Below are 25,345 nucleotides of genomic sequence, written 5' to 3'. Positions count from 1 at the left end.
GTTTTTAATTTAATTTATCTTATAACATAATTTAATCTTATAATTTATTATCTTGTAATTATATTGTAATATAAGATGTAACAGGAGCCTGGCCCAGGTTGGTGACTGGGTTAGGGAGGAGGCAGAGCAGGGCAGCTGGTGGGAGGGAGCACAGGGAGAAGGGGGTCTGGAGCTCCACCTTGGCTGGTGTTCAGTGAGGGACCTGGTATGAAAACCAGAGCATGACAGACACAACCCTCGGAGGCTGCAGGCCCTGAACAGGCCAAGAAGATCCACTTTTGGTGCCGAGAGCCCTTGTGTGGACCTGCCAGCTCACCTCAAGTCAGGAGCAAGGCCCCTGCTAGCTCAGGCACCACTCCCCAGGCCACAGCCATGGTCTTTCTAGGGGGGGACACCCTAAAACAGCAGCCTCATGGAGGCCCACCCAAGGACATGGGGACAACTGGCCAAAAGCAACACAGACACCTTCAGTGAGTTGTTTTTTGTGTTTTTTTTTTTTGTTGTTTTTTTTTAAATACATTTATTAACCAATGTTAACACATTAAATGACTCTATATATTGCTAGTCAGAGCAGCTTACAAAATGCCAGAATGCATCATAAACTGGACAGCCACAATGAATAATTACAATGTGCATAGTGGCTAAGCTCAACACTTTAATATAGCTTTATGATTTGCAGAAAAATTAATTTTAAATCATGACTCCTAAAACAATCAATTGTAATTTTACCTAAAACTTATACAAAACCAGGCCACAATCTTTTTTTTTTTGTGTTTTTTTTTTTTTTTTTTCTTTAAAACACACAGTTTTCACGCTGTAATAACTTGGAAATGTGCAACCGTGTCAACAGAGACAAAAAAGCCAAAGTAACACGAATCTTACTTTCATGCAGCTATCAGTTAAATATTACATATTCTGGAATGATTTTACACCAAAAATATTTCCACAATAACTTGCTTTCATAGGGGTGGATCGAAGTTTTGGAACTTGTAAAGTAATCGAACAAGATTGATTTTTAGTTGTGAAGTGTTTTACAGTCACAACACAGAGGCGACAAAAGTTAATTACACATTTATCAGGCAATAATGTAGCTGTGGTAATACAAGTTACCATCTACTTACTATTTTTTTTTTCCCCAATTAACTTACTACTTAATTACTGCAACATAGTGGGCATTATTTGGCAGTATCTAGTCAATTAACTTGTATCACCACTGTAAGTAAAAAAGATCAGGATTTCAGTGGTAGTTCACAGAAGTCTTAGTTATATTTTCATCTTTACAATGACCCTGACAAATCCTAGAGAAAACTTTTTTAAAGGCTTTCCTCCTGATTCTTCAGCTTCCATCGTTCCATCATGTAATTGCTTTCAATAAATATCAAAGATCTAAATAAATATTTACAAATTATTCCTCTAACTTCTCAAAAAATAACTGAATGATTAATGGGCATATGACTCAGTCTAAGACCAATCTTTAAAAGAAACTAAAATGCGGAGACACTTTAAAAGAAAAGCTATTTAAGTAAGCTTTACATCTATTTAAAAAATTGTCTCTGAACATGGATGCAATTCATATATCTATATATAAAACAAACAAAAAGGAAATAATTTGTCAACTATCGATCCATTCCTATTGGTAATGCTTCTTAATCCAGACATTCCGCAAAATACAGACTTTTTACAAATCACGGCATCTTTAGTACAAGAAAATTAACATGCATTATTCTTCATTCTGAGTACAGTGATGGAGCTCATTATTAGGCAATGACCCATTACTACAAACATAACGGCTTCTGTGAAACTTAAGTGCTTTTTCTCCTTTTGTTATCAGGTTACAATGGACCAGGTGACACCAGATCGGGAGGCTGAAGGGGGCGTAGTAAAGGAATTTGTATTTGCCTCGTAATTCCTTGTATGAATAAAGGTAGTTGGGTTTTTTTTTGTGGTTTTTGGCTTTTCTTATTCTTGTTACAAGCACTCATGTTAGGACAAAGATGAAATGTGCAAACTTCAAAATTTAAATATTCATTTTTCTCTAAGATCCAGCTCAGTAAAAGATTACCCCAGTTCCCTGTGATTTTAAACTACAAGATCAAAGCTAATATTTTGTTATAAAAGTTATATATTGAAAAGAAATAATGAAAATAAAACACAGTCGGGAAATATTTAAGAAAAAATATGCAGGACTAGGACCTGCTGTGTCAACCCTGTTCCCTAAATTCAATCATGTACCCACTGGTATAACCAATAGATAATGCCTTTAAACAGCAAAATTAAGCTGAACAAAACCAGCTCAACAAGTTTAAGAAACAAATGTTACATCAAGGTAGTATGCTTCGTTTTCTGAGATAGTTCTATACTTCTTACATTCAGATCTAGTTTTTAAATGTTCCTTTTGTTAAACTTGCGTGTTTTTTTTTATTTTTAGATCTGCTGTTTTTAAAGATTAAAATCTTTGTAAAACCTAAAAATGTTTTAAAATTTGCTGAAAATGCAACAAATCCTCTAGTTTAAAATTATTTGAAGTAACCTGCTCCCAAGGATGTTAAATTCATTTTGCCGACAAAATTTTGGAGGAGCATTAAACAGAAGATTGAAACTACTGTGCAAAATCTCTTTTACGAAAAGTGTTTAAAGGCTGGTGCAAAATGGGAAGCAAATTCTAAACAATTTTGGCTTCTTGGAAACAAAAACCGCTGTGTCTGAGAATAGCAATCATCGGGGTGGCTTTCCAGGGGAGGAATAACCCTTTCATCTTTTCCTGCGGCAGGTACGTTTGTGTTCAGCGTGCCAGTGCTCCTGCTGACACTTGATGGAGCAGTAGGACGTGTTCCAGCAGCAGTGGTACATGGCCTCCTCTTCACAGTTGTAGCACTGGAGAGAACAAACGAGACAAGATTACCCCAATTCCAACAGCACAGGTGTTCTCACCTGCTCGAGGATGCCCTGGCACCTCTGGAGCAATGCTTCTCTCTGCTCCTGCTGGGGGCACCCGGAGGCAGGAGGGAGTTCTTCACGCCTGCCGACTAAAGCAGAGATCTTCAGCAAACCTGCACAATGCTTTCCTATCAGGCAGTGGACTGACATTTTTCATCCACACAGGGCAGGAACCATCTTTTACCCTGCATTCGTATAATGGCACTGTCATCTATGTCTTAGAAGGTACAATAAATCGACAGGCGCTTCTGGTATGAACAGGTGCTGTGCAAGCTTGAACACTGGTGTTTCTGAGGTGCCTTTACAAGTCTGACCTGTCCAGAGGTTGCTGGGGAAGATCCTTTTGAGGTAGGAAAATATCAAAATTCACAGCAATAATGTCCCTGGAGAAAAGAATAATTTGCTACCAAGCAGTTTGTTAGACTGATTAGGATAGGTCTGCAAGGAGGCTACTGTGAGACAGCACTGCAGCCTCATGAGAAGGAAACCTCAAGCTACATTGGTGCTGCTGAGAATAGCAAGGAAGTGACTTTTATTTCAAGTCTTCTGGAAACGAGAGAAGGCCTGGTGTACATGGGATGACTATAGGGGGTCTCACCCCTTGTCATGCCTGCCAGGACAGCATGAAAATCCTGAAAGAAACACGTTGCACAGCCCATGACTTCTGCAGAAATAGTTTGTTCTGGGGAGAGGTGCAGTGAAGGGGACTTCAACCCCAGAACACACAGAACACCCCGTTTCATGATAGCCGGAAGAGCCACCTGGAAAATAACCACGTGGAACTGAAAGAAGAGAATCAACATGCTGGTCAACACTGCAGGCAGTCAACAAGGAGGTAGAGGACCTAGACAGGCAATTGCCCCATCTCCAGGTGGGTTTATACCCCTTAAGGAAGTGCTGCAAAAGCATTAATATCATTCTGAGAAAATCCTGTGATCTAGGACAGCATTGCTGACAAAGGAGGCACTTAAGAGTTCTTGAGACAAGTTCTAATGATCCCAGATTTGTCTTTCTAAATTTGGTCTGCTCAAAATCAGAGAGCATCCTTACAAATCTAGCCTGCAATGGTTATTGTATTGTGGGGAACAGAGAGGGGGATATCACACAGTCTGTGCAGGCTGCTTTCAAACCACAGAATAACACACAATTCACTTTTTATGTCCTGTCTAGCTCCAGCATCGTTAATAATACAGAGATTTACAAAGGAAACAAACCCAACTGCCTTAAAACAAAACAAAAACACAACCCTACACACTACTAAAAGATACATCCAAGAAAGCCGACATTTACATTGGCTAAAGCCATAACTATTTATTTACATCAGCAATAAAGGGACTGCCCTAGCTGCATGAGAAGGCAACCTCTCCATTTTCCTTTTATAACTTAGCTCCAGGGAAGTTTATTTGTAGAAATGTCTGCAAACAAGTGTCCTCTCGAGAGCTGTTTTCCTGGCTTTTCCTGTTGCTGGCTGCCCACAAGCCTGTGGGAACCATTAGGATCATCTGCTGGAAAGGTGCATCAACAGCTGTGTCTCTCCATTACGAACAGCATGGGCCTCAGCCCAGAGACCAGCTTCACATCTGCCTGCTTGGAGAGATCAAAAAAAGCTAAGACAGGAAAGGACAACTGATCTGCAGGGCCTGTGCTTCCCTGTACATATGCTGCCCATAAGTGTGGGATGTAAATCTCTGCTTACAAAAGGAAAATAGTGTCAACTAGGCTGGTACCAGCACATGTGGCAGAGAAGGCAAAATGCCAGCTGGCCTCAGGCCTCCTCTTCTCTGTGTATTTTTTCTCTTCCTAAACATTATCAATCACTTGCAGTTCTGTTTCAAACAGTACACATCACAGACGGTGCTCATTCACTAAAAATAACCTGTTGCAAGTTAAAATAAATATATATGTAAATGTAATTGAAGGAGATAATGTTAAAAATGATCTATAAAAATAAACTATGCACCAACTTAAATGATGCTTACATGCAAATAAAAGATCTGGGAGAAACTTAAAAAGATATGTTGTCAATATTGGAACTTCAGCCTGTATTCTGGAGGCCATCAAACTGCATAATCTCATGGTTGTCGTCCCTGCCTTTACATTTCCATCCTTCATTTGCCATTTACTTGAGTTAACTGCATTAAATCAAAATTTTCTGGAGGTATAAAAATGAAATTGGCTTAAGCCAAGGGTGATCAGTTAGAGCAACAGAAAATGTTGTGCTTTCACTATGTGTTAGGCTCCTGAGGCCTGGGAGAGAGCATCTTCTCATGTGCCTGTGCGCCACCAGCAAAATGATCCCTTCACCCTGACTGGATTCTTTTTTTAGGTATGAGAAAAAGACAAATATAGGGTGGATAACAGCAGCTGTATTCCCTAGCCTAGACATCTGCATTACACAAAACCAGAGGTCTCTGCTTCTAATTAAAAAGCAAAGCCACCAAATCTCATTTAGTATGTGTGTTAATTACATGAGATTTTGGCAAGGAGGTATCATTATAATAACAGCCTACAAGAGCTGTACTACACACCAGGGACTGTCATTAGTACCACCAAGGAAAAATCAGTGGGGAGTTGTGTAATTGGAGCAACTCCAGCAGCCCGAGGCTGTGTTGGCAGGCAGATCCACCGCCTGAATGCAAAGGTGTTTATCCTTATCCTCCCGCCCCTACCACACGCAAACCAGCTGCCTGTACGTCTTCATTTAAGCTGGTGATTGACAGATAGTTCAGGGGCCACAGAAATAAGCAAGACTGTCAAACTCTCTTTATAACTTTAATTGTCTTGCTTGGAAGGAGGCTTTATACACATGATCATACGATGCAGTGATGTGGTACCAGGGCACTCCATGGTTAGCCTAAGGGATGTGGCAAAGGCACACTGGAGCAGATGAAAGCAAGTCTTGGGAGTCTGTCATAAATTCTCCATTCAAAACGCCCAAAAAGCAGCCATGGCTGAGTCCAGGCTCCCTCAAGCCGCTGCGATGGAGTTGCTGCCGCCAGCGGAACGGTGGCGAGAGCTGACAGGAGCACTCAGCTGCTGGCAGAAGAGCTCATCTGTAGTGCTGTAGTGGGCAGTTCAGCTCCCCTCTCAAGTGCCACAGGCAGAAGCACACACGCAAACACCGGCAGCTGCTGACTCAGTAAACACAGTAACTCCATCAAGATGCAGACCTGAATAACTTCTCTGGTCTGCAGAGCACGGTAGATGGGGGGATTTTCTACCTGCCAGAGACCCAAGCATTGCAGTAGTGTAACACCCACAGTAAAGTCTCTACGAGGAACAGAAAGGAAGACTCTGCAGGAGCTCCTGCATTTGAAGTAATTCTTTTTACAAAAGACCAAGATCTTAACTGTGATAGTCAGCACACAACGTCTCGCCTTAGTATTTATTTCCCTCTTCTACAGAGCACAGTTTCCTCGGCAGGGACGCTCGTTCTGTCTGTACGAACAAGGACTAACGAGGCTGAACATAAACAAACAAGCTTTTAAAGCCGAGGAGAGAAGGGAGCTGCGGGCTGGAGGCAGGGCTGGCTGTCCCCAGGCTGCAGCGGCAGTGGGACGGCGGCTGTCCATCACTGCTCAGATCAGCGTGCCATCTTGTGGCAAGGCACCCACACGCTTCTCCGAGCACCTGGCAGAATCAAAGCTCCAAAGGAGGCGAGCAGAAAATCTCGTACCCACTCTCCTGTGTACAGACAGCTACAGTGTACCGTGACTTCCCAAACGATGGCTTTTGTTTCCTAGTCCTATGAAAATTAGCGAAGGAATAGCAAAGGCTGTATGTGTGCCAGGCTCACTGCCCTCAGAGCAAGTTTCCACCCTTGCTCCGTTAGGGGCTGGCAGCACAGTATTACAGTACTTGCAATATCTGAGTAGGTGCTGTGCAGCCACGTGGGAGAACACACATCTGGGCTGAATGGAAAACAGGAGACACAAATCAAGCAAAATCAGGAAAAAGTTTGCAGTGTGTAATAGAATGGTAAGTTACATGTCTGTTTTCACTTTTCTAGAGGGCATCCAAACATATTTTTTTTAGGCAATGCTGCAGATTTGGGCTTAAGGAACTGAACAAGGGAAAGGAACATGTTTCAGAAAGTCATGTCTTAAACACAAAAGAACATAAAAGAGCTGCAGAAAAAGCTAGGAGGGGAAAAGGCCAAAAGGCTACCAGTACCAGCACTATTAGCAGGGGAATTCAAACTGATGCAGCCAGATACTGTACACTCTGGGGTTTTGAGATTAAAGATTGTGAACATAATACAAAACACGTTTTATATAGAACAAAATTGCATTTAGAAAAAAATATTTTGATACTAGCATCTTACAGAAATCAAGAAGAAGGTGCTGTTAACACTCTATAATTAAGATGAAAAGTAATCAGAGCTCTGAATTAAATTTTAGTGGTTCAGAAAATTTGAAAGCAGTAATATGAAGGAGAAAACCTTAAAGCTGAAAGACGAGTAGAGTGGTGGCGCAGTTAAAAGTAAGGAAGAAATCACTTTCCATTGGCCTGCAGTATGCATTATACATTTACACTTACTCTATTGTAATAAATTGTTGACACTTACCCACTGCTTCTTCTTGGTCTGGGAAATCAGTTGCTTGTGCTGGCCTGCTAGCTTCTTAATTTCTTCTAAAAATTCTTCTTTGCACTTCTCCTTCACCTGCTTACATTTTCTGTCCATCTCTCCTTGTGCGTTGGCCACAGCTTTATTTACAGCCTGCCTTTTCTCTTCTTCCATCTCTGTACGCAGCTGCCAGAACAAAGCCAGCAAAACAAGTCAGTGGACAGCTACTGGAATAAAGTATCTTCTTTAAACCTCTATTACTATGTGGGTGGAGGCCACATAATTAGAGATTTCGCCTATTTAGAAAAAAAAACTCTCTCCTTTAGAGTTATAACAAAATTTCCATCCCATAAGGAATGTTCAAAATAAAACTGTCACCACGTTTCTGCTCTGTTAGGCATCTACAAAAACAGCTAAATAGGTTCCATGTATATGTTGTCAATGATCAGTTTACAGATTTATGAATTTTTCTTAGACAAAGATTTTGTATTTTCCAAATCTATAACTGCATATAAATCCACAGCAAAGTCACAATGGAAAATACAAAATAGAACATCCCTGAGTTCAGGAAGAGATGCCTTTTAGTATTCAATGTCAGTGGGATTCCTTTGCCCTTGCTCGCTTATCTAAAAATTTGGTGTCTTAATCCTACAGGATTAACACTTAAACTCCCTACATTCATCACACAGTCCTTCACCCAGAAGGAAATTCATCTTAAGACAGGTGCTTAAAAGAGGTCAGACAAATCATCCTCTAAATTGTCCTGCTCTCTCCAGCCAAAGGTGACCAGCTCAGGCTTAGATATTGAATTTTAAACAGGTTATCATTAGATAAGAAAATTGAAACAAATTTCAGCAAATCTATTTAATGTTTAGGCCAGAAGATTGACAAAAGAAGAATTAATTATAAATAGCATTTAAACAATGCCATTGTTTACAACCCACTTGACAAAGAAGACAAAGGCTTTGGAAATAGATACTCATGAATGAACAATTAGTTTTGGTTTTGGATCACAGACTGATTTCACTGGACAAGAATTGATAAAAAGAAGTTTTCTGTTTCAACTAAGGTCTGCTGGTATAGAAACAGCCTAAAAAGCAATAGTTCTATGTGGCCTCTTTGGAAAAGGTTTTTAATTCCTTTTATTATGGGTGGATGTTACAAAAATAGAAAAGAATATGAAAAAAATCCACACTCCTCCTCTCCTGAAAGCAGAGTGTCGGTGGAGTTCGACGCACGTTACCTTTTCCACTGCCTCTCGCACAACTCTCTCAGTTTCTCTTTTGTGATCAGCTTTCATCCTGTCCTTGAAATCATTAAAGATTTTGGTGTATTTGTCATGGCACATGTTCTGACACACTCCATCATTACTGGTCTGGGTGCTCCGATGCAGCATTTTTGGAGAAGAGGCACTTAACTTCTTGGTCTGAGTTGAGACTGAAACTTTTTCAATGGGCTGAGGCATTGTGGGAATTTCCTGGCTTGAACTTACTGCTTCAGTTTCAGGTTCTGGCTCCTACAGAGAAAGAACAACTTGTAAATCCAGATATCAAAACAGAACAAGTTAACTTTTGGTGTCCCCTGGAGAAAAAATGTTAGATGACTGATGTCAGTGCAATGCACGTGAAAGGTGTCTGCTGAAGACCCTTAGTGCTAATGGGATGTTGGATCCCTGGGCAGGCTCCTCGGTCCAGGCGGCTGCCATCAGCCAGGAGCCCTCCAGAAGGGGGCACACACATGGCATCAGTATGCCACACTCATCAGCCTCGCTTCCCAAAGAGCACAACCAACCTCAGAGGCTATGCTGACTCACTGCAGATCCTCTGCCATTATTACTAAGGGGCTGCTATAGGTTTTTTCTCCTAGCACCCTCCCTGAAGAGACTCTAGTTGCGTGGCCGAGGTGCCTGAATTGTTTTGGCAAACTCTGGGCTTACTCTGGCCCAGGAGGCTCCACTGGAGTCTGTTAATATTCCACTGATTTCATAGAACTGCTGCAAAGATTGATTAGTACTTCAAAGGTGCTTTGAAGATGAAAGGCTTATGAGCATCTAAGTCTTGATTCCAATAATACAGAACTAGACTTGGATGACCAGAGAAGCTTTTTGTAATTACACAATTATGAAAAAAGAAACCATACTTACTGTAGTGTACTGTACTGGATTTAGTTGAGTATGTTATTATACTGTAATACCAATTGCTCCTGCTCTTTAGAACAGATAAAAGTAATATCCCTGCAAACTCTTATTGAGATTTCAAGTATCTGAAGACACAGATGAACATTATTTGGGTTTTTTTCTTTAATTTAGATTTTTTAAAGCCCATTTAACAGTGTACAGATAAAGTACAGAGTCCTTGTAACACCAGACTTGCTCAGGACTGGACTTGGTGCCTGTCTGTGATGGGGCACTGCTCACACTGATCAAAAGGCTTGAGTGTGTATTCCCTTTTGCAAGCAGTTACTCTCTAATAGGTAACTGTGACTGGCTTCTGGATCACTGATCAAATACGAGCAGAGCTAAGACGGCAAATGTTAAAGACTAGATATATGAAGCAAATCACAGCATTTGCTTGTCAGAAAACACAGTAAAAATGATGAGACATCCAAATTGTACTCTCCCGGTCTTGCACTCAAACAGTTTGTTCCCCAGGAAGCACAAAAGAAGTACTTTTTGACACAGTGTCACAGCCTCCATCGAGGAAGGTGCCTCATGTGGTATCAGATATTATGGGGAGGAAGGTGCCTAGGTATTTGGAGTGGCAATGTCTGTATTTCAGGCACCATGGCCACTCCAGATTGCTCTAGTGCTAGAAGACCTGAACCCCCCTCCATAATGGAGCCCCAAGTCCTCTTCCAAGGACTGTGCATATGTGCAACGTTTTCTTAGTGTTCAACATGCAGCTGAAACAAGGCCAGGAAAAGGACTCAGAAGCTAGGAAACAGATTTATGTCTGTCTCAGTAACTGCCCCCTTGTGTACAAACATAATAATACAGTCCCTTGGTTACATGATCCTTCAGTGTGCAAGCTGGATAAACAAGGAAGGAAGTTCCACGGGCAAAGGTGGATATGACATTTTATAAACTTAATATTCTTGATGGTGCAGAATACTTTCTCATTTCTATTTATGGACTTACCAACTAGCCTCGTCATTACAAAAAAAACCCAAACTGTTGTAACCTGATTGCTGAATTATTAATGATACAGAATATTACCATCAGTGGCTTGCATGTGGGAGGTACAATTATGTTTGTTAGCAAGGAGGACCAGGCAATGGGGCTGGAACTTCAAAAGATCAATACTGTAAAATCAGTAAAAGATGACAGAAATCGAAGGAGTGACTATTAAAATTTCAGACTTTTTGTACTTTGCTACTTCTACAGAGATGGTAATTGAGGTTACTTACTTCCTTCTTGAGTTCCATACTCTGGTTACGTCGCCCTTTCTTTGCTCTTGGTTCCTGAGTAACCTTCAGCTGTGAACATTAAGAAAAGCATATTGAAACACTCCAAAAAACAGTTCATGTAAATAGCATTCATTGAAACACAACTGATGTATCTTTTATTTGTGAACATTTGAAATAATTTCATTTAGCAAAAAGAAAGTTGAGTACTGTTCTTAAATGAGAAGTTAACACAATAAGCTTTTCACATTATCACTGATGACTGTGATTGCATGAAGGAACAAAACTCATGAACAATTTCTGACATTCCATATGTATTTGCTAAAATACCCTTAACCATTCTTTTCTTCATTTCACGTACGAGTTCAAACACTTGTTTTCTGGAATATTCTGATATTAGTGACCCATAATTAGGCAGCAGATCTTGTTCGAAGCCAAAAAACAGCAATAATTCTAAAGAGAATGTACATATGTAAAGATGGGAAGATTATCCAGACTTGTTATATGTGATTATAACTGTATGCTTGGAGGGGTACAAAATTTCATGCTTCAGAATAAAAGCCAGTCTTCACCAATAGAAATAAGGCTGACATATAAGTGGATGGTTGCATTGGATTTTGTGTGGCAAGGTTTTGGTATTGGGGGGCTACAGAGGCAGCTGCTGTGAGAAGCTGCTGGAAACTTCCCCTGGATCTGCTAGAGCCAATGCCAGCTGGCTACAAGACAGACCTGCTGCTGGCCAAGGCTACGCCAACTGGCAACGGTGGTAGTGCTTCTGTGGTAACTTATCCTCCCTTGCAGATCCCACTGTGTGATCACTGCAACCCAGTTACTCCACTTACAATGGCTTACAGAAAACTTCTGTCTTTGGAGCATCCAGTACTAGCTAGCGTTACTGACAGGATCCTGCAGATTACTGCAGAGCACTGAGTCTGGCTACTCTCACGTTCCTGCATCTGTGAAACCAGTGAATCAGGTGTAAGCATCAACCAAGTGAAGGCTGAAGAGCTGGGGTGGAACAGAAAATATGTAAATGGACACTTCAAACCCTATGATTCACTTACGAAAAAAAATGGGAAAATGGCACAGTTATCTCTCATAAATATTATTTGTGACCATTTTCCTGTTTCATCCTACATTACTGCATGACTGCATACTTGATATTAAATAAAAGGGCCACAAAGAGTTAGCTAAGCAAACCAGATGAAAAGAAACTAAAATCACCTTGATAAGGAGCATCCCCTTAAGCTTTAAGTTTTTAGCTACAAATTGGATGATAACCCTGATTGACAAAGGGCAAACAAAGAGGGTCAAAACCCGCTCATTTTTTTAAAATGCAGACTTAGAGGAAGGATAGCGCTTTTAAATGAAGAAAGAAGATGTTGCCAGGGAAAAGGCTGCCAAAAATACAGGAAAGCACCCTGCAAGCTATGAAAATCTTACTGCCAAGTCAGTAATAGTGAATATATAACACCCTCTTGGACAATGAATGACTAGCAAGGTTCAACCGTGACAAGAGAATTTCCATATGGCAACACAAAGTTTTGTATCTTGGCCCTCTGTGTTTTTCATCTTTGTTAAAGCAATATAATTTTTCTTGTTTTGGAGAATTATTTTTAATTACTTTAATCTGTTGCTGGTCACATGATCCTCAAGTGGGGTGTTTGTTCCTAACTTCAGTTGCACTTGCCAAAAATGTCATGGTTGGTGTTACTCTGGTAACACAGAATACAGTCCAAAGTGAACATACTCCCGCTGTGAAAAGGCTGAACAGCTACAGGGCTGTCCCCTGATGGGAGGCCAAGAAGACAGTGTTGCAGTCTATCTGATATCCATGACATTTAACTTGAACATTCCTATTTAACTTTAGAAATCTTCGTCTGTCTCATCAAGGTGCTATAGGTGGCAAACATTTTGAAACTTCCCAAAGGTCATCCAAGAAACTAAGGAAAAGAGAAAACTGTACTCTTGCTATTACTGAGCTACAAAACATAGGGGAAGTAAGCTTTTGAAACCTCTTCTGGCACCACAAAACAGCAGAGAGAGCACAAGGCTAATTTAATAGTAGATTAATCAAAACTATTTCATCTTTGTACCCTTTAATAAATTGTCCTGGTTGCTAACACTGCAGCACTCACCTGCTCATTGCTGGTGGAAGAGATACTTGACTCTGCCTCCTCTTCCCCTTTATCCTCATTCTTTGATTTCCAGAATCTCCCTTCACGAAGAAAACGCTGGTGCAGTTCCAACTCATCACAGGCCTTCTTCCACCCCATGCTGCGTTTGACATGCAGTCGATGGATGTTAACTGTGATATCTTGAATGTTTTCAGAGGGGATCCAGGCCCTTTTGAATACACAGTACAAACAGGTTCAAAAACATTAAATGATGAAGGATCTTGACCTGAGAAAGGGACTTCAAAAGCAGTTTTTCACAGAGGCGGATCATTGACAATTCCTTTATACTCAGGATTTTTGTATATTCAACAGAGAAAAAAAAAAAGGATTGCATATTATTAGACATTTGTGTTTTTATAAGCGCTTCTAAGCTGTGGGTGCTATGGTTGAAAGTTTCTTTCAGTTCTGGTGAGCCACAAACCTCTCCCAGCACCACCAGCAGTCACATCTCCTAACTGTTCTCTTGCTAAATGCCCTGAGTCAGACACAGAAATATCTTTATTGATGCTAATCAAATTTACCCCCTGACCTGTTTGCTAAAACTGTCAAGGAATGTACCAAATTACCACCTTGAATAGAGACACTTTGTAGTCTGGGTCCCTGTCTACCCGGACTGAACTCAGGTGGGGACTCTTCTGCTCTTTTGGACTGAATTCATGTGAGTGACTTGGTCCCAAAGGTACTTTGTCATCTCAAATATTTTCAGATTCTTCATAGAGTTAGATGGCTAGCTCTTGATGTTTTGAAAGGTTATACCAAGCAACATTGGATATTAAAGAAAAAAGAGTCACTGCCATGGACATCTACATAAGAGTAAATACTGTAACAAATTAAATGTTTGCAAACAAATTCTCAATTCTTGCAACATAAATTTCATTTCAGTGAAGTCAAAGAAACAATGTGAATTTACACCCCCCAGAAATTTGGCCTTGTGTCCAAGTTCAGCACAGTAACAAGGCAATTGCACCCTAGTCAAATGCATTTTGCCTTCTCTATCAGCACACATTTAAGAAGTTGCAAGCACCTCATCCCACAAGTTACTTTATCAAATAGTTTGAAGCTGTGTGGACTTAATGCCAAAACTACTAATGAAATAAGCTGTATTTGCAAACAGATTCAAGGTAAATCATTCTGTGACTGAGACAGGTAATGATCCTTTACCCACTTTATGCCAGTTAGAAAATCTTAGTAGTTCATATAACAAATGAAAACATTTATAGATGATGCAAGTTACACTACAAGCAATTTAAATAAACAGTCTTATAAAACACCGTTACTAAATTGTCAAGGCCCTTTTGGGATACATCAAAATATACGACCTTCCCAACAACCATGAATTACTTCACAAACGTCCCCACTCCTCACATTACAGGCACGTAAATCAAACAGGAAAAAAAATAAGTACATCCACTGTAGTAACACTACTATAACCCTCCCAAAATGGATGAACAAACAATTGGAGATGGAAGTAAAACTGATCTCTAAGAGTGAAGTTTCCAACGCAGAGAGTTAATTCTCTGAAATTGCAAACTGGCTCCTAGCAGGAGCTCTGTCAATGTTCTAGCAGTGACACAGAAACATTTGTGATTTATATTATGTTACTACAACACAAAACTGTAATGTGTCTGCTCAGAAGAGAAAACTGCATAAAGTCAATACTGCTGGTAGTAAGAGTACATTTCTGTCCCATCTTCACCTTGGTCTGGATTAGCAGGCTGCTACTGATTTGAAGAAACAGTTGAAGTTCTCTTGCTTTCTGTAAATAAAATGGCCTTAAAGAAGATCCCTGTAGCAACTGTGGAAAGGGAATCTCTGAGCAATTTGGCAACCTCAGATGTGTTAGACTGAGCTTGAAATTTTCTTAAACAATTATGGCAAAGTATTCAATCTTTCTAATGCTGGCAATTAGCTAAGCCAAGATTTTACAACATGATAGATGAGATAAAGTCTTTTAAGTATTGTTTCTAAAAAGCAGCACATGGAATTAATAAATTACCTTTGGTGGTGATGGCCAAAAAAGCGAACATCAACTTGATTGTCCTCTTTCTGCATGACTTTGGCTGGCCAAAACCCAAAGCCTTTCATTTTGGCCCAAACCAACTCATGATTAGGTATCTGGAAAAAATGTATTTATTATTGGATACGAAGTATTAAATATCTCCCAAAACTATTTTGCTCTAATACTATAATAGTATCTTAACAATATGGTTGCTGTTTATGTCTAGTGCTATTTTCATTTTTATCTTCTTACAATACATATTTCTCTGTTAGATATATTACTTGGATCAAAATGAAAAAAAAAAACCAAAGTCTGAAAAGTATGTAACTCTATTGAAAACAGAGATCTTAAGCAGCCCAAAATTTAAACTTGGCTTTATAGCTTCATCCAGGAGCAAAGTTTTATTTCTGTAAGCTCCTTATTTTCTTGTGAGACTGTTGTAACTGGCTGTTAACCAAGTTTTACAACCTATATTGTTACAGTTTTGAACCTCAATCAACAATTCGCTTGTGTAAAATATCTAGGCTTACAGAGTCTTAACCATGCTTTTGAAACAAGCCTACTGAAATGGAATATTCAATGCATTAATGACACCAAATCTGCAGGGTTTTGTACAGAAAAAGCAAACAAATAAAAATATGTGTCAGCAACATACACAAGGATAGCAGAACCAATTGTCAGGACGCGCATTTGACAAATAGAAACAGTTCTTGCAAAGCTGCAGTTCATCCAGCTGAAAAACATAAAAAAAGGTAAATAAGCCCCCAAAATTCTATTTATGTGACTTCAGTAGTATCCATCTCTCTTAAGCAGTAAAATTTTTCAGCCCTGCGTGCTAACTTGGTGGAGTTACTTCTGTCTGTACAAACTAGAGGTGTGAAACTGAGTTGAGCTGAGAGTGGAGAAAAGACAAGCTGCAGAAACATTATTTGTATTTTTGAAAAACAAGGCAGATGAAGGAAACTACTTTAACTCAATGATTTATTATAGCTAAAAGGCAAAGTATAAAAAAAATTCAACTGTAAAAATGGAGAAAGGGTGACAGTTCCCGCAGCTTTGCTTTTTGATGTCCTCTGAATATTGAGAAATATTTCAATACAGAATTTGGTAGGAATCTCACCTCAGGTTCAATTTGTATTAGCAAGTACAATTATTTCTAGTCCATCTATGTATTACTAGATCATTTTCAAAACTAAAATTTCAATATCAGTATTTTCCAAATGAGAGTTTAATTAAAAAAGAAAAAAAAAGACAAAGGAATTCTGAATCAGCTGTTAGAAAGTTAGGGGGAAACATAACATACCACACCCTTTTTATTTTTGTAATATGAAGAATAATTTTCTTTGATTTTGAAATGAAGATCAAGTATCTTGTCTACATCTTGGTCACTTAGTACTACTTACTTCATGGCATGTGTCTTTGTAAAGCATCCTCGCTATATCAGCTTGTTCACTGTCCGCTGTAAATTAAAACAAATAACATAAACAATCGCAGTATGATTACAGTGCTCAAAAAGATTTGAAGCTGTCATTGCTATGACTTTCATGGTATAATTGTCTTGCTTGAGAATACAAAACATGATTTAGTCACTTGGATAACACTTCCATTTTTCTAAGAATCTTCAAAAATTTTCTAAGAATCACTTTTCTATTTGTTTTCTCCTTCATATTTATATGCAAAAATACTGTTAGGAGCTTTTAAAAGAACAGTACAAGTACACATCTGAGAGGCAGCAACAGAGAGGGTTGCTCTTAATATGGAGCTAGTTTCTTTCTCTACTAGTCTTAATGACACACTGCACTTATCCTACAACATGGCTCTCAGCTACCACCACTTGACAGGAACACAGGCACAATTGTGTAAGCATTTCTGCTCAGGGTAATGCTTCACAGACTGTTAATCACTACGTGTTTCTCTTTACAACTGCACATTTCTCTATTAGCACATTCACATCTTTCTCGACCAGTGACACTGTGGATCTTCTGATGCTAAAAATAGGCTAGTCCCATCCTCCTCACCGTTCCCCTGATGTGGGCTATGTCTGCAAAAGAGAACCACATTTTTCCTGAAATGATGGCTCTGGAGAACCTTGTTACAGGACTTGACTACAGCTTCTGGATGTGGTGGTGTTGTTTTTCCACTTCTAATCAGACTGTCACATCATCTGAAACAGTCACTTACTACCTTCCCAGTAGCTGGAAGCATCTCTGATGGCCATACCTCCACACACTGCACCAGCAGGACGCTTCTAGTGTGGATGTAGCTATATTTGCTTCTGCAATATGGCAGATATTACCCATGAGTGAAAAATACATGTCTGTAGTACAAGTCTGTGCTAGACTGACTTATGACTTAGGCTGCAAGATAAACAGGATGGTAAAGATTTCAAAACCAAGTTTAGCCAGAGAGTATGAAAATAGTTGTGCAGTAGGTGGGCCAGAAAAGACCCTACAAATTCCTCTTGCAGCTTACTTTGGTTTTTAAGGGTTCTCAAATTACCTCATCCACACTTGAGATTATCTAATATGAAATTCAATCTTGAACTTGTTGGTTTCATACAGATACAGCTAAATCGAACAAAGCAAGCAGTAACTGTAGTATTTTACCTCCATAGAAAATCACTGTGTTGTGTAGAAGGAGCTGAGCATCTGCTTTGAACTCCTCGTAACTCCTGTACTTTCCTTCATTTACTTTCTACACAAAAGAAAACATAAGACTGTGAAAAAATGGTTGAAGTGCTGTACCTGTTTTATTCAGAGAAGCTTTCACAGAAATCTGCATTATGCAACACAGATCAGACACTGCTTTTCCTGCACTCAGGACAAATACTTAAACTCTTTGATATGGTTTGTTAGTACCTGACCATTGGCTGCACTGGTCCCTTTATGCAATGCCCAGAAGTAAAATAGGTGCTTTAATACTTCACTAAGTTAAAAAAAAATATATACTCTTGGCTATAACAGCATAAATCTGGAGTAAATCAGGTGTGGCCCAGAACACTTGTTCAAATTAAAATATACTCCCTGAGGTAAGATTTTGTAACTTAAAATACCAGCTAGTTTCAAATCAGTGTTTATTGCCTTTACACCTTCAGGATCATCACTTAATAGTTCGTTTTCTGATCAAGGCGGAATGCTTTAGTCCCTCAAACTCATAATACCTACATGGAGCCATGCAGTTAATTTTCCTAGTATGGTCTTTTGTCTGATAAGGAATGCAGCATTTTCAGTTGTACTCTGTCAAGAACACCTATGAGAATTCCAATTATCAAAAAAAACATCATCAGTTTCTAGGATGTTATGAAGGCCAGAAGACCTCCCATGGAAGCAGGTGAAGGTGACACAGTGAAAAGAAAGCTGGACCTATTTTTGGGCTCAACCAGCATTGCCAGAACTTCAAGATAGTCAGTAGTGTTGGTCTCCAAAACTGTCAGTGAAACTATTGGCTATCCATGTCTTTCAATAACAATAATAAAGCAAAGGCTTTTTACATCTCTGGTTGTAAAGGGCAAGGTGTACTATGGCACTGCATAGTAATCCAGCTGCAGCAATGAATAAAGATGAATATGCTGTTCATTTGGTCATGTGCACTTGATTTGTATGAGTCATGGTCAGACCTCTGGTTCAGAAACAAAGGACAACACATTTACTAGTACTTTATTTTTGGAACAATTAATGCAAAACAAATGTTTTAAGCCAGTCTTTTTTTTTTTTTTTTTTTTTTGTGATTAACAGAGGGATTGGTTCTTTTTGTATCATTTAGATGTTTATAAAGTTGATACCTACACAAGGACATAATGACTAAAATTGGAATGGTCAAAAACATTGGGCCAGATACACAAACATAGGCACTCAAGTCCATATTCAGTGACTTAGATAAAGGGTTCTAATAAAAGATTCTCTAAAGATTTCAGCTACCTACAGTTCCTAATAAAACCTCAGTACAAAAAGAATTGTGAAACTTTTGTCTGAAAACTAGGTACCACTCAAAATGGTTTTACTCAGCAACCTGTTTATGAGGAAATGTTTGAAATTTTAAGCTCCCGTATCCCGTGCTGGATACAATACCAAAATACTGATCATAAGAATTAGACAGGATTAGTGCTTTAGTCCTTCAGGTTTATCTTTACTGCTAAAAGACAAACATAAACAGTGTGGAAATTAGAAAGCAAGTCACTCTACCTCCTGTATAGTAGGAACATCAACAGCTGAGTGCACCAGCCTCCTATACATTGGGTGTTTGTTGTCCTTCCCTTTCTTGTTTAGATCTATAGCCTGAAAGGACCATGAGATGGTGTAAGTTATTGCATTTAGAATCTGCTTACAACACACAAAAAAAAGATTAAAAAAATGCAATATTTTGTAATATTTCAGGTGAGAAATACACAAGGCCAAATTGTGGATCCACAATCTGAGAGGTTACATGTGTCTCAAACCTGAAACTTGCCCATTTCAGAGAAGCCCATGGTGTCAACTACTCCTGCCAGAATGATACCAACCTGAGCAATAGGACCTGATATGTGTATGTGGAAGTACACACATCAGTTATGACAGGTGAAATAAAATTACACCCTCTTGTAGCCTTCCTCCCTGCACAGTCACGTGTGGCCAACTGTAATGTGTCCTCTATGGTGCTACCCAGCAATGTGAGAAACTTCCCTGTCTCAGACTCACCCGCTCCTTCATACGAGAGACTATGAATCGCAGGTATGTGCTCATCTCTTGTTTACTTGTGTTTTTCTTCTTGATACTCTGTCAGAGAAAAACACGATCATATTATTATTATTTTAAACTTGGCTTCAAAATTCATCCAACAAATTTTTTCTCTGCATCACAACATTACTCGAAAAGACGACTTTGAATCACATCACACAATTTTTTAGGGAAAGTACTTTCTGGAAAATTATTAACACTAACACATCACAACAACTACATACATTGCTTTAAATTATGTCTGGTCTGAGGACTTCAGCTACAGAAGAATTACAGGCTTTATCTGCTCTTGTATCCAAAATACTTTGTCAAAACCTCTCATGTAAAAAAATGTCTAATTAGAATAAAGCAATGAAAGGCATTTTAGGGAGTAGTTTAAAATTTACTTAATGGTCTTTTTATTAGCAAGGCATTAATATTTTCAATAAAATAAGAAAATATTTTTATAAGAATATCCTTTACCATCTACAAATTATGTGCTTGCTAGGCAAAATGACACCATTTAGCAGGAGCTCAAATAGGCTCTAGCCAGTAAAAACTCGGAGCACTTTTAACAGCTCAAGAATCATAGCAGTTGTTGATTTTTGTGGTCCTTCCTTCACAAAATCTAATCCGGATTCTGGAACACAGACTGCTTCTTTTTAGCTGTTCAGGTTCTAAAGTTTTTTCCCCCTCATCTTACACTACTATGGAGAGTTATCCCCCCCTTCAAAGCCAATTCAGGCTCGTGGGAAACACTGCATAATGAAAACATGCTGCTGAAGGGAGGGCGGCTCTCTGCAAACCCCCCGTGGGCTCTCAGGAACCAGCCTTTCCAGTCTCCGGCCACGGCAGCTGTGCACAGCTCTGCACGGCCTCAGAACAGCTGCCTGAAAAGTGCTACTCCTCCTTGCTCTTGCCTACACTGGTTCATCAAAACAAAGCACAGTGGAACAGCAGCATGGGTTCCAGGTTTATTATCCTAAAACGGCTCTTAACTGCTCACATCTCTTACAAAAACATCCTCCTCACATCTCAGAATGCATTGAGTGCCAAGCTGAGTTCTCCCCTTTCTGATACCTCCTCACATCATCATCTGTATGCAAACTGTGTGGACCAATCTGGCTCAGTTACACCTGCATCCTCAGACTTTTATGGTATTTAGCAAGATCCACATAATTGGGCAGATGACTGTTGCTTAGCTAACACAAGAAAAATCAGAATCCATGTCCTAAAAGGTAGCTGAAAGAGGTATGTGCCTTATGAATTATTAATCACTAGAAGTGTGCTGTTTTTTTCTTGAATTACTTATATATGACTCTGAACATATAGAGGGAGCAGATACATTGAGTACAGAGCAAGTACTTTTATGTATTTACTTGGCAAGAGTAAAAATTACACATTAGCACAAAAAAAAAAAAATGGATAGGATTTGATTGTGTCTCTGCTGATAGTCTTCCTGCAACACACTGAAAACACTGAAAATCCCAGTCTGGCCCTTGTGCTACAGCAGTTGTGCAACCTACACATCTCTGGATTGCACTTACTACCTTCTTCTTAAATCAAAACTGTACAGAGCACTACCAGTGAAGCTGTTTATTTGATCACTATACAGTATGCACAGAACCATTACAAACTGTGTTGAAATATCTGTTCAGCCATGAACCTACAGAGATACTACAGTATGCATAACAACACTACAGCTTCTTCCTGACAGGACACTACCACTGTTGGGTAAACCTCACTATTGTGAAAGGACCAGCACGAGGTCTAACACTTATAGTCCATTTAAGCATTCTTTCCATAATATTAATGGTTCCCTGACCTTCCATCCAAACGCTAGAAAGAGACAGATTTTAGGCTGTGCTGTATGTCTGAATCACCCTGTTTTACTTTGCTGTGAGAATGTGCATTCTGCTGGAATTCAATTCACCTATTCTGTTTTGCACAAACCAGCACTGCTACTGCAAATGCAATCCCCGACGTGCATTAAATTATCTGCATTATGAAACACTGCTGTCATTTTGTCATTTTAGGCCCTGGAGTGCTGAGTGCTTGCTAATGACACAGCATTTTAGAAGACTGAAAGTTATTAGGGCACAATAAAACTCACTTGCACTGACTAGTCCTTCTACACTTCTTTTTCTCACATGGTTCTGAATTTATCATCCTTTGGAAGTATTTCAGAATTCATGTGAACCATTTTTCATGCCCTGCTGGGCAAGACAGTTTTCAAGAGACTGTGTTAAGATAGATGGTTTAGAGTCTTATCCTTCAGATTGTAAGAAAAGATAGATAGCTGGCTTTATATCATTACTGATGTCAGCAATTACTATCAACTTAAGCATCAATGAAAATTATATAATTAACTTGCCAATTCAGGAAAACATGAATTTCTCCACTTTTCCTTCTACTCCTACCACTGATCTATTTTAAGAAAAATTTGATCTCCAGGTTCTTCTACTAAATGTTGAAAGGTCATAAATTTAGGGAATTGGAGCCTATGAGCCAGCAAAACGTCTTTTTATGGTAAGGTTGCTCACCATTTGTGGAGAGCAAGTTATAACCCAACTGCTTCATTTGCTTTTCAACAGTGATTAGCCCTTTAGGAGGTACCACTCACACATTCTTTGGAAGCTAAAAGGTAAAATGTGTCATTTTTCAATAAAAACTCTGCTACTTTGTATTTTGAAAACCTGTAGTGTTCTCAAAGAAGTCAACTTAGAGCCACTTAAAGCAAGAAAATAGATAATACTAGATGGTAGATATGATCTGCATAAAATCTATTTATATTGCTCTGATACAATGAAATATACCCACTTTCAGGTCCCTTTATAGGCAGAGTGATATAGAAGCAAGTATAAATGAAAATTAGGTCTTCTAATTTCCTGCTTTTGGAAACAGAAAATAATGATGGTGGCTTGCGAATCAGTAGAAGTGGTAAGATCCACTGTGTACCTTTCCTCCCAGTCAGATATACTAAGATAAGCTACTGCAAGCTCATCCAAGTACAGGTTTCTTTCAAGGAGACTGCCAAGATTCAATTCAGCCCCAAAAGATTGTCAGGAATTTATACTCATAGATACCCTATTTCTAGGATATGTTATCTTAACACAGGATTGTATTAGGTCTGGCTGTGATGAAGTTAATTGTCTTCATAGCAGTTTGTACGGTGTTGTGGTTTTGATCTGTGACCAAAACTGTGCTGGCAACACACCGATGTTTAGCTGCTGCCAAGCAGTGTCTGTGCAGTGTCAAGGCCTTTGCTGTTTCTCACTCTGCCCCATGGTGAACACACTGGGGGCTAACGAGGTTTGGAGGAGACACAACCAGGCAGAAGACATAACTAACTGAAGAGATATTTCATGCCATATAATGTCATGCTCAGCCATAGAAAGGGAGAGGGGGGAGTTTAAGGGCATTAGCCATCTTTTGTTTGGGAACTGGCTGAGCATCAGTCTATCCATGGAGGGTGGTGAGTGACTGCTTTCACTTCACTTGTTTTGTTTTCTTTCTCTCTTCTTACATTTCTTCACTTATTAAACAATTTTTATCCCAACCCAAAAATTTTCTTGCTTTTATTCTTCCTTTTCTCTTCCTCCATCCCACTGGGAGATGAGGAGAAGTGAGAGAACAGCTGTGTGGTGCTTAGCTGCCTACCAGGGTTACCCTACAACAAGGATGATTCCTAAGTCACACCATTTTATAGAGAAATCTGCAACCCTTCTGCTTTGCATCCAGGTAAACTGAAAGGGTTGGTCAGGCATAAGTGTTTACACAGAGGATGCAGGAGTGAAGTTAGAACTTTCACAGTAGCAATCCTCACGTAGAATATTAATGGAATCTGGTAGGTGGAAGACCAAGGCTGCAACATCTTTGCTTGAGGGTGCAGGAAATACCTTATATATGCTTTATTACCTGCAGCACATCTATTTCTTAGAAGCTGGTACCTAAAGGCTGGATTTATATTGTTGCCCATATTCAATATTCCAGATTAATAATACTGCTTAGCTGTTAGAGGGTAGTAATACACTGCACTGTGCAGTTGAGACTTATTTAGCAATTCTGATATGCTTGTAGTGCAGGAATTCCCTACAAGACTTTTCAAACCACACGAGGTTAGCAGTAGCTGGGGTAGTGCCAAGAAACACCCCATCCTGCAACAGCACCCCGAGGTAGCATATAGCTCTAAGCTCCCAGGGTGATGATGGTCGCTATGCTGCAGTTGGCAAAATCCTTCATTTGAAGAGCAAAAAAACAGACAAAATCTAAAAAATGCAAGATGTTAGTGTCAGCATTCTGTCTAGCTGTAAGCATTTAAATTGTATTTTTTCCCATGCAAAGAGATGGAGAAATCAAATATCTCCCTATAATCTCCCATTAACAAATATTTTTCCCGTCCATCTCTCAGCTGTCGTGTACACACACATCAAAGAGCTTCATTTCACTTTGGTGATGGATTAGCTGAAGGCTGCTCTATGATAGATACACGTTTCTAAGGCACCAGTTCCATTTTCAGAAGCAATTCATGTTTCCTAGGGTGCATCTGCAGAGGGGATCAATGTGAATGAGTCTAACATACATTCACCACTGCTGTTTAGAAACTCCCTGCTTTATCCACTGGCCCTTGGACTTTTTTAGGGCTTAAATTTCCAGAGGAATTTGGTGCTACATATGGAAAGCTTTACTGCTCTGCCACCCTCTCAAACTTCCAACCCTCAGGTCCTCAGGTTTCCTGTACCATTAAGAAAGGTATGCAGGCACACGGGATGGGTGTCAGAGCAACCAGTGCACCATATGCCCTAAGCAGCATACAGAGAAGCATCTGCATGAGCAGAATATGCCACAAGATCTACCTCTTTCAAGACCTCAAAACTAGACTTTTCAAAGCATTAGGTGCTTTTGTAAATGTCATGTCACAGCTGAATCCAGAAATTGGTTTTCACTAACTATGTCACCATGCATAATATTGTCTTTCTATAAAATTATTTTTAAAATTGAATTTTTGGGAAAAAAACCCCAACAACTTGGTTATCCCAACATGTGATCAATATTCTCCTGTTCATATATAAAAAAAAAAAGACAAAAAATCCCCCACCACAACAACAAAAAAACAACCTAGTATTTTTGCAGTAATTTCTACAGTAAATTAAGGTTTGAAGAAAATGAATTTCCTCCCTTTATCTAACTAAAGAGCAGCAATAAATGTACAAGTCTCCTGCGAGCTGCAGAGGTTGATTTGATTAACCCTGTCCTGAATGGACCACTCCGGTAGCAGGGAATGTAATTTCTAAGTTCATTTGATACCGAGTCTTTCTCTTGTGATCTGTCTACCAGGAATTTTACTTATAATATCAATTTATTTCACTTAAGACAATGATTAGTCAGCAGTCAGGGAAAATTTTCAATCCCTGCAATGTGGTTTGAATTGAACTTTGTTTGACTCTTGACTCCTGCTGAGAATTATGTAGGGTACAAAATATTCAGATTGGTACCATCAAGTTAAACTAAAAGCCAGAAACTGGACATGCTTGCTTATGGATGCAGTGGAGAAAAAACAACATCAGGGAAA

The 25,345-nt window shown here is 39.3% G+C and overlaps 1 protein-coding gene across 3 annotated transcripts in view; it reads right to left on the bottom strand.

Annotated features, from left to right (window-relative positions):
- Nucleotides 1–770: 770 nt before the first annotated feature.
- The window catches only part of ZMYND11 (zinc finger, MYND-type containing 11), a 61,977-nt gene continuing 37,402 nt past the window's right edge, over nucleotides 771–25,345 (bottom strand). For 2 of the 3 annotated variants that reach the window (XM_008941854.1, XM_008941853.1), the window contains 11 exons: nucleotides 19,756–19,833; nucleotides 19,264–19,356; nucleotides 17,689–17,776; nucleotides 16,486–16,541; nucleotides 15,738–15,815; nucleotides 15,080–15,198; nucleotides 13,045–13,252; nucleotides 10,910–10,978; nucleotides 8,748–9,020; nucleotides 7,505–7,690; nucleotides 771–2,874 (listed from right to left, as the gene is read on the bottom strand). In XM_008941854.1, the coding sequence (XP_008940102.1) occupies nucleotides 2,752–2,874; nucleotides 7,505–7,690; nucleotides 8,748–9,020; nucleotides 10,910–10,978; nucleotides 13,045–13,252; nucleotides 15,080–15,198; nucleotides 15,738–15,815; nucleotides 16,486–16,541; nucleotides 17,689–17,776; nucleotides 19,264–19,356; nucleotides 19,756–19,833 (1,371 nt within the window). In that variant the 3' untranslated portion in view covers nucleotides 771–2,751. The remainder of the gene's footprint in view (nucleotides 2,875–7,504; nucleotides 7,691–8,747; nucleotides 9,021–10,909; nucleotides 10,979–13,044; nucleotides 13,253–15,079; nucleotides 15,199–15,737; nucleotides 15,816–16,485; nucleotides 16,542–17,688; nucleotides 17,777–19,263; nucleotides 19,357–19,755; nucleotides 19,834–25,345) is intronic. The other variant, XM_008941855.1, reaches the window with a different exon arrangement.

The sequence above is a fragment of the Merops nubicus genome, unplaced genomic scaffold (genome assembly GCF_000691845.1).
Source record: "Merops nubicus isolate BGI_N331 unplaced genomic scaffold, ASM69184v1 scaffold22996, whole genome shotgun sequence".
In the NCBI taxonomy this organism is placed as follows: Eukaryota; Metazoa; Chordata; class Aves; order Coraciiformes; family Meropidae; genus Merops; species Merops nubicus.
Note: the sequence above shows the minus strand (reverse complement) of the source record. Positions and strands in the feature narration are given on the sequence as shown.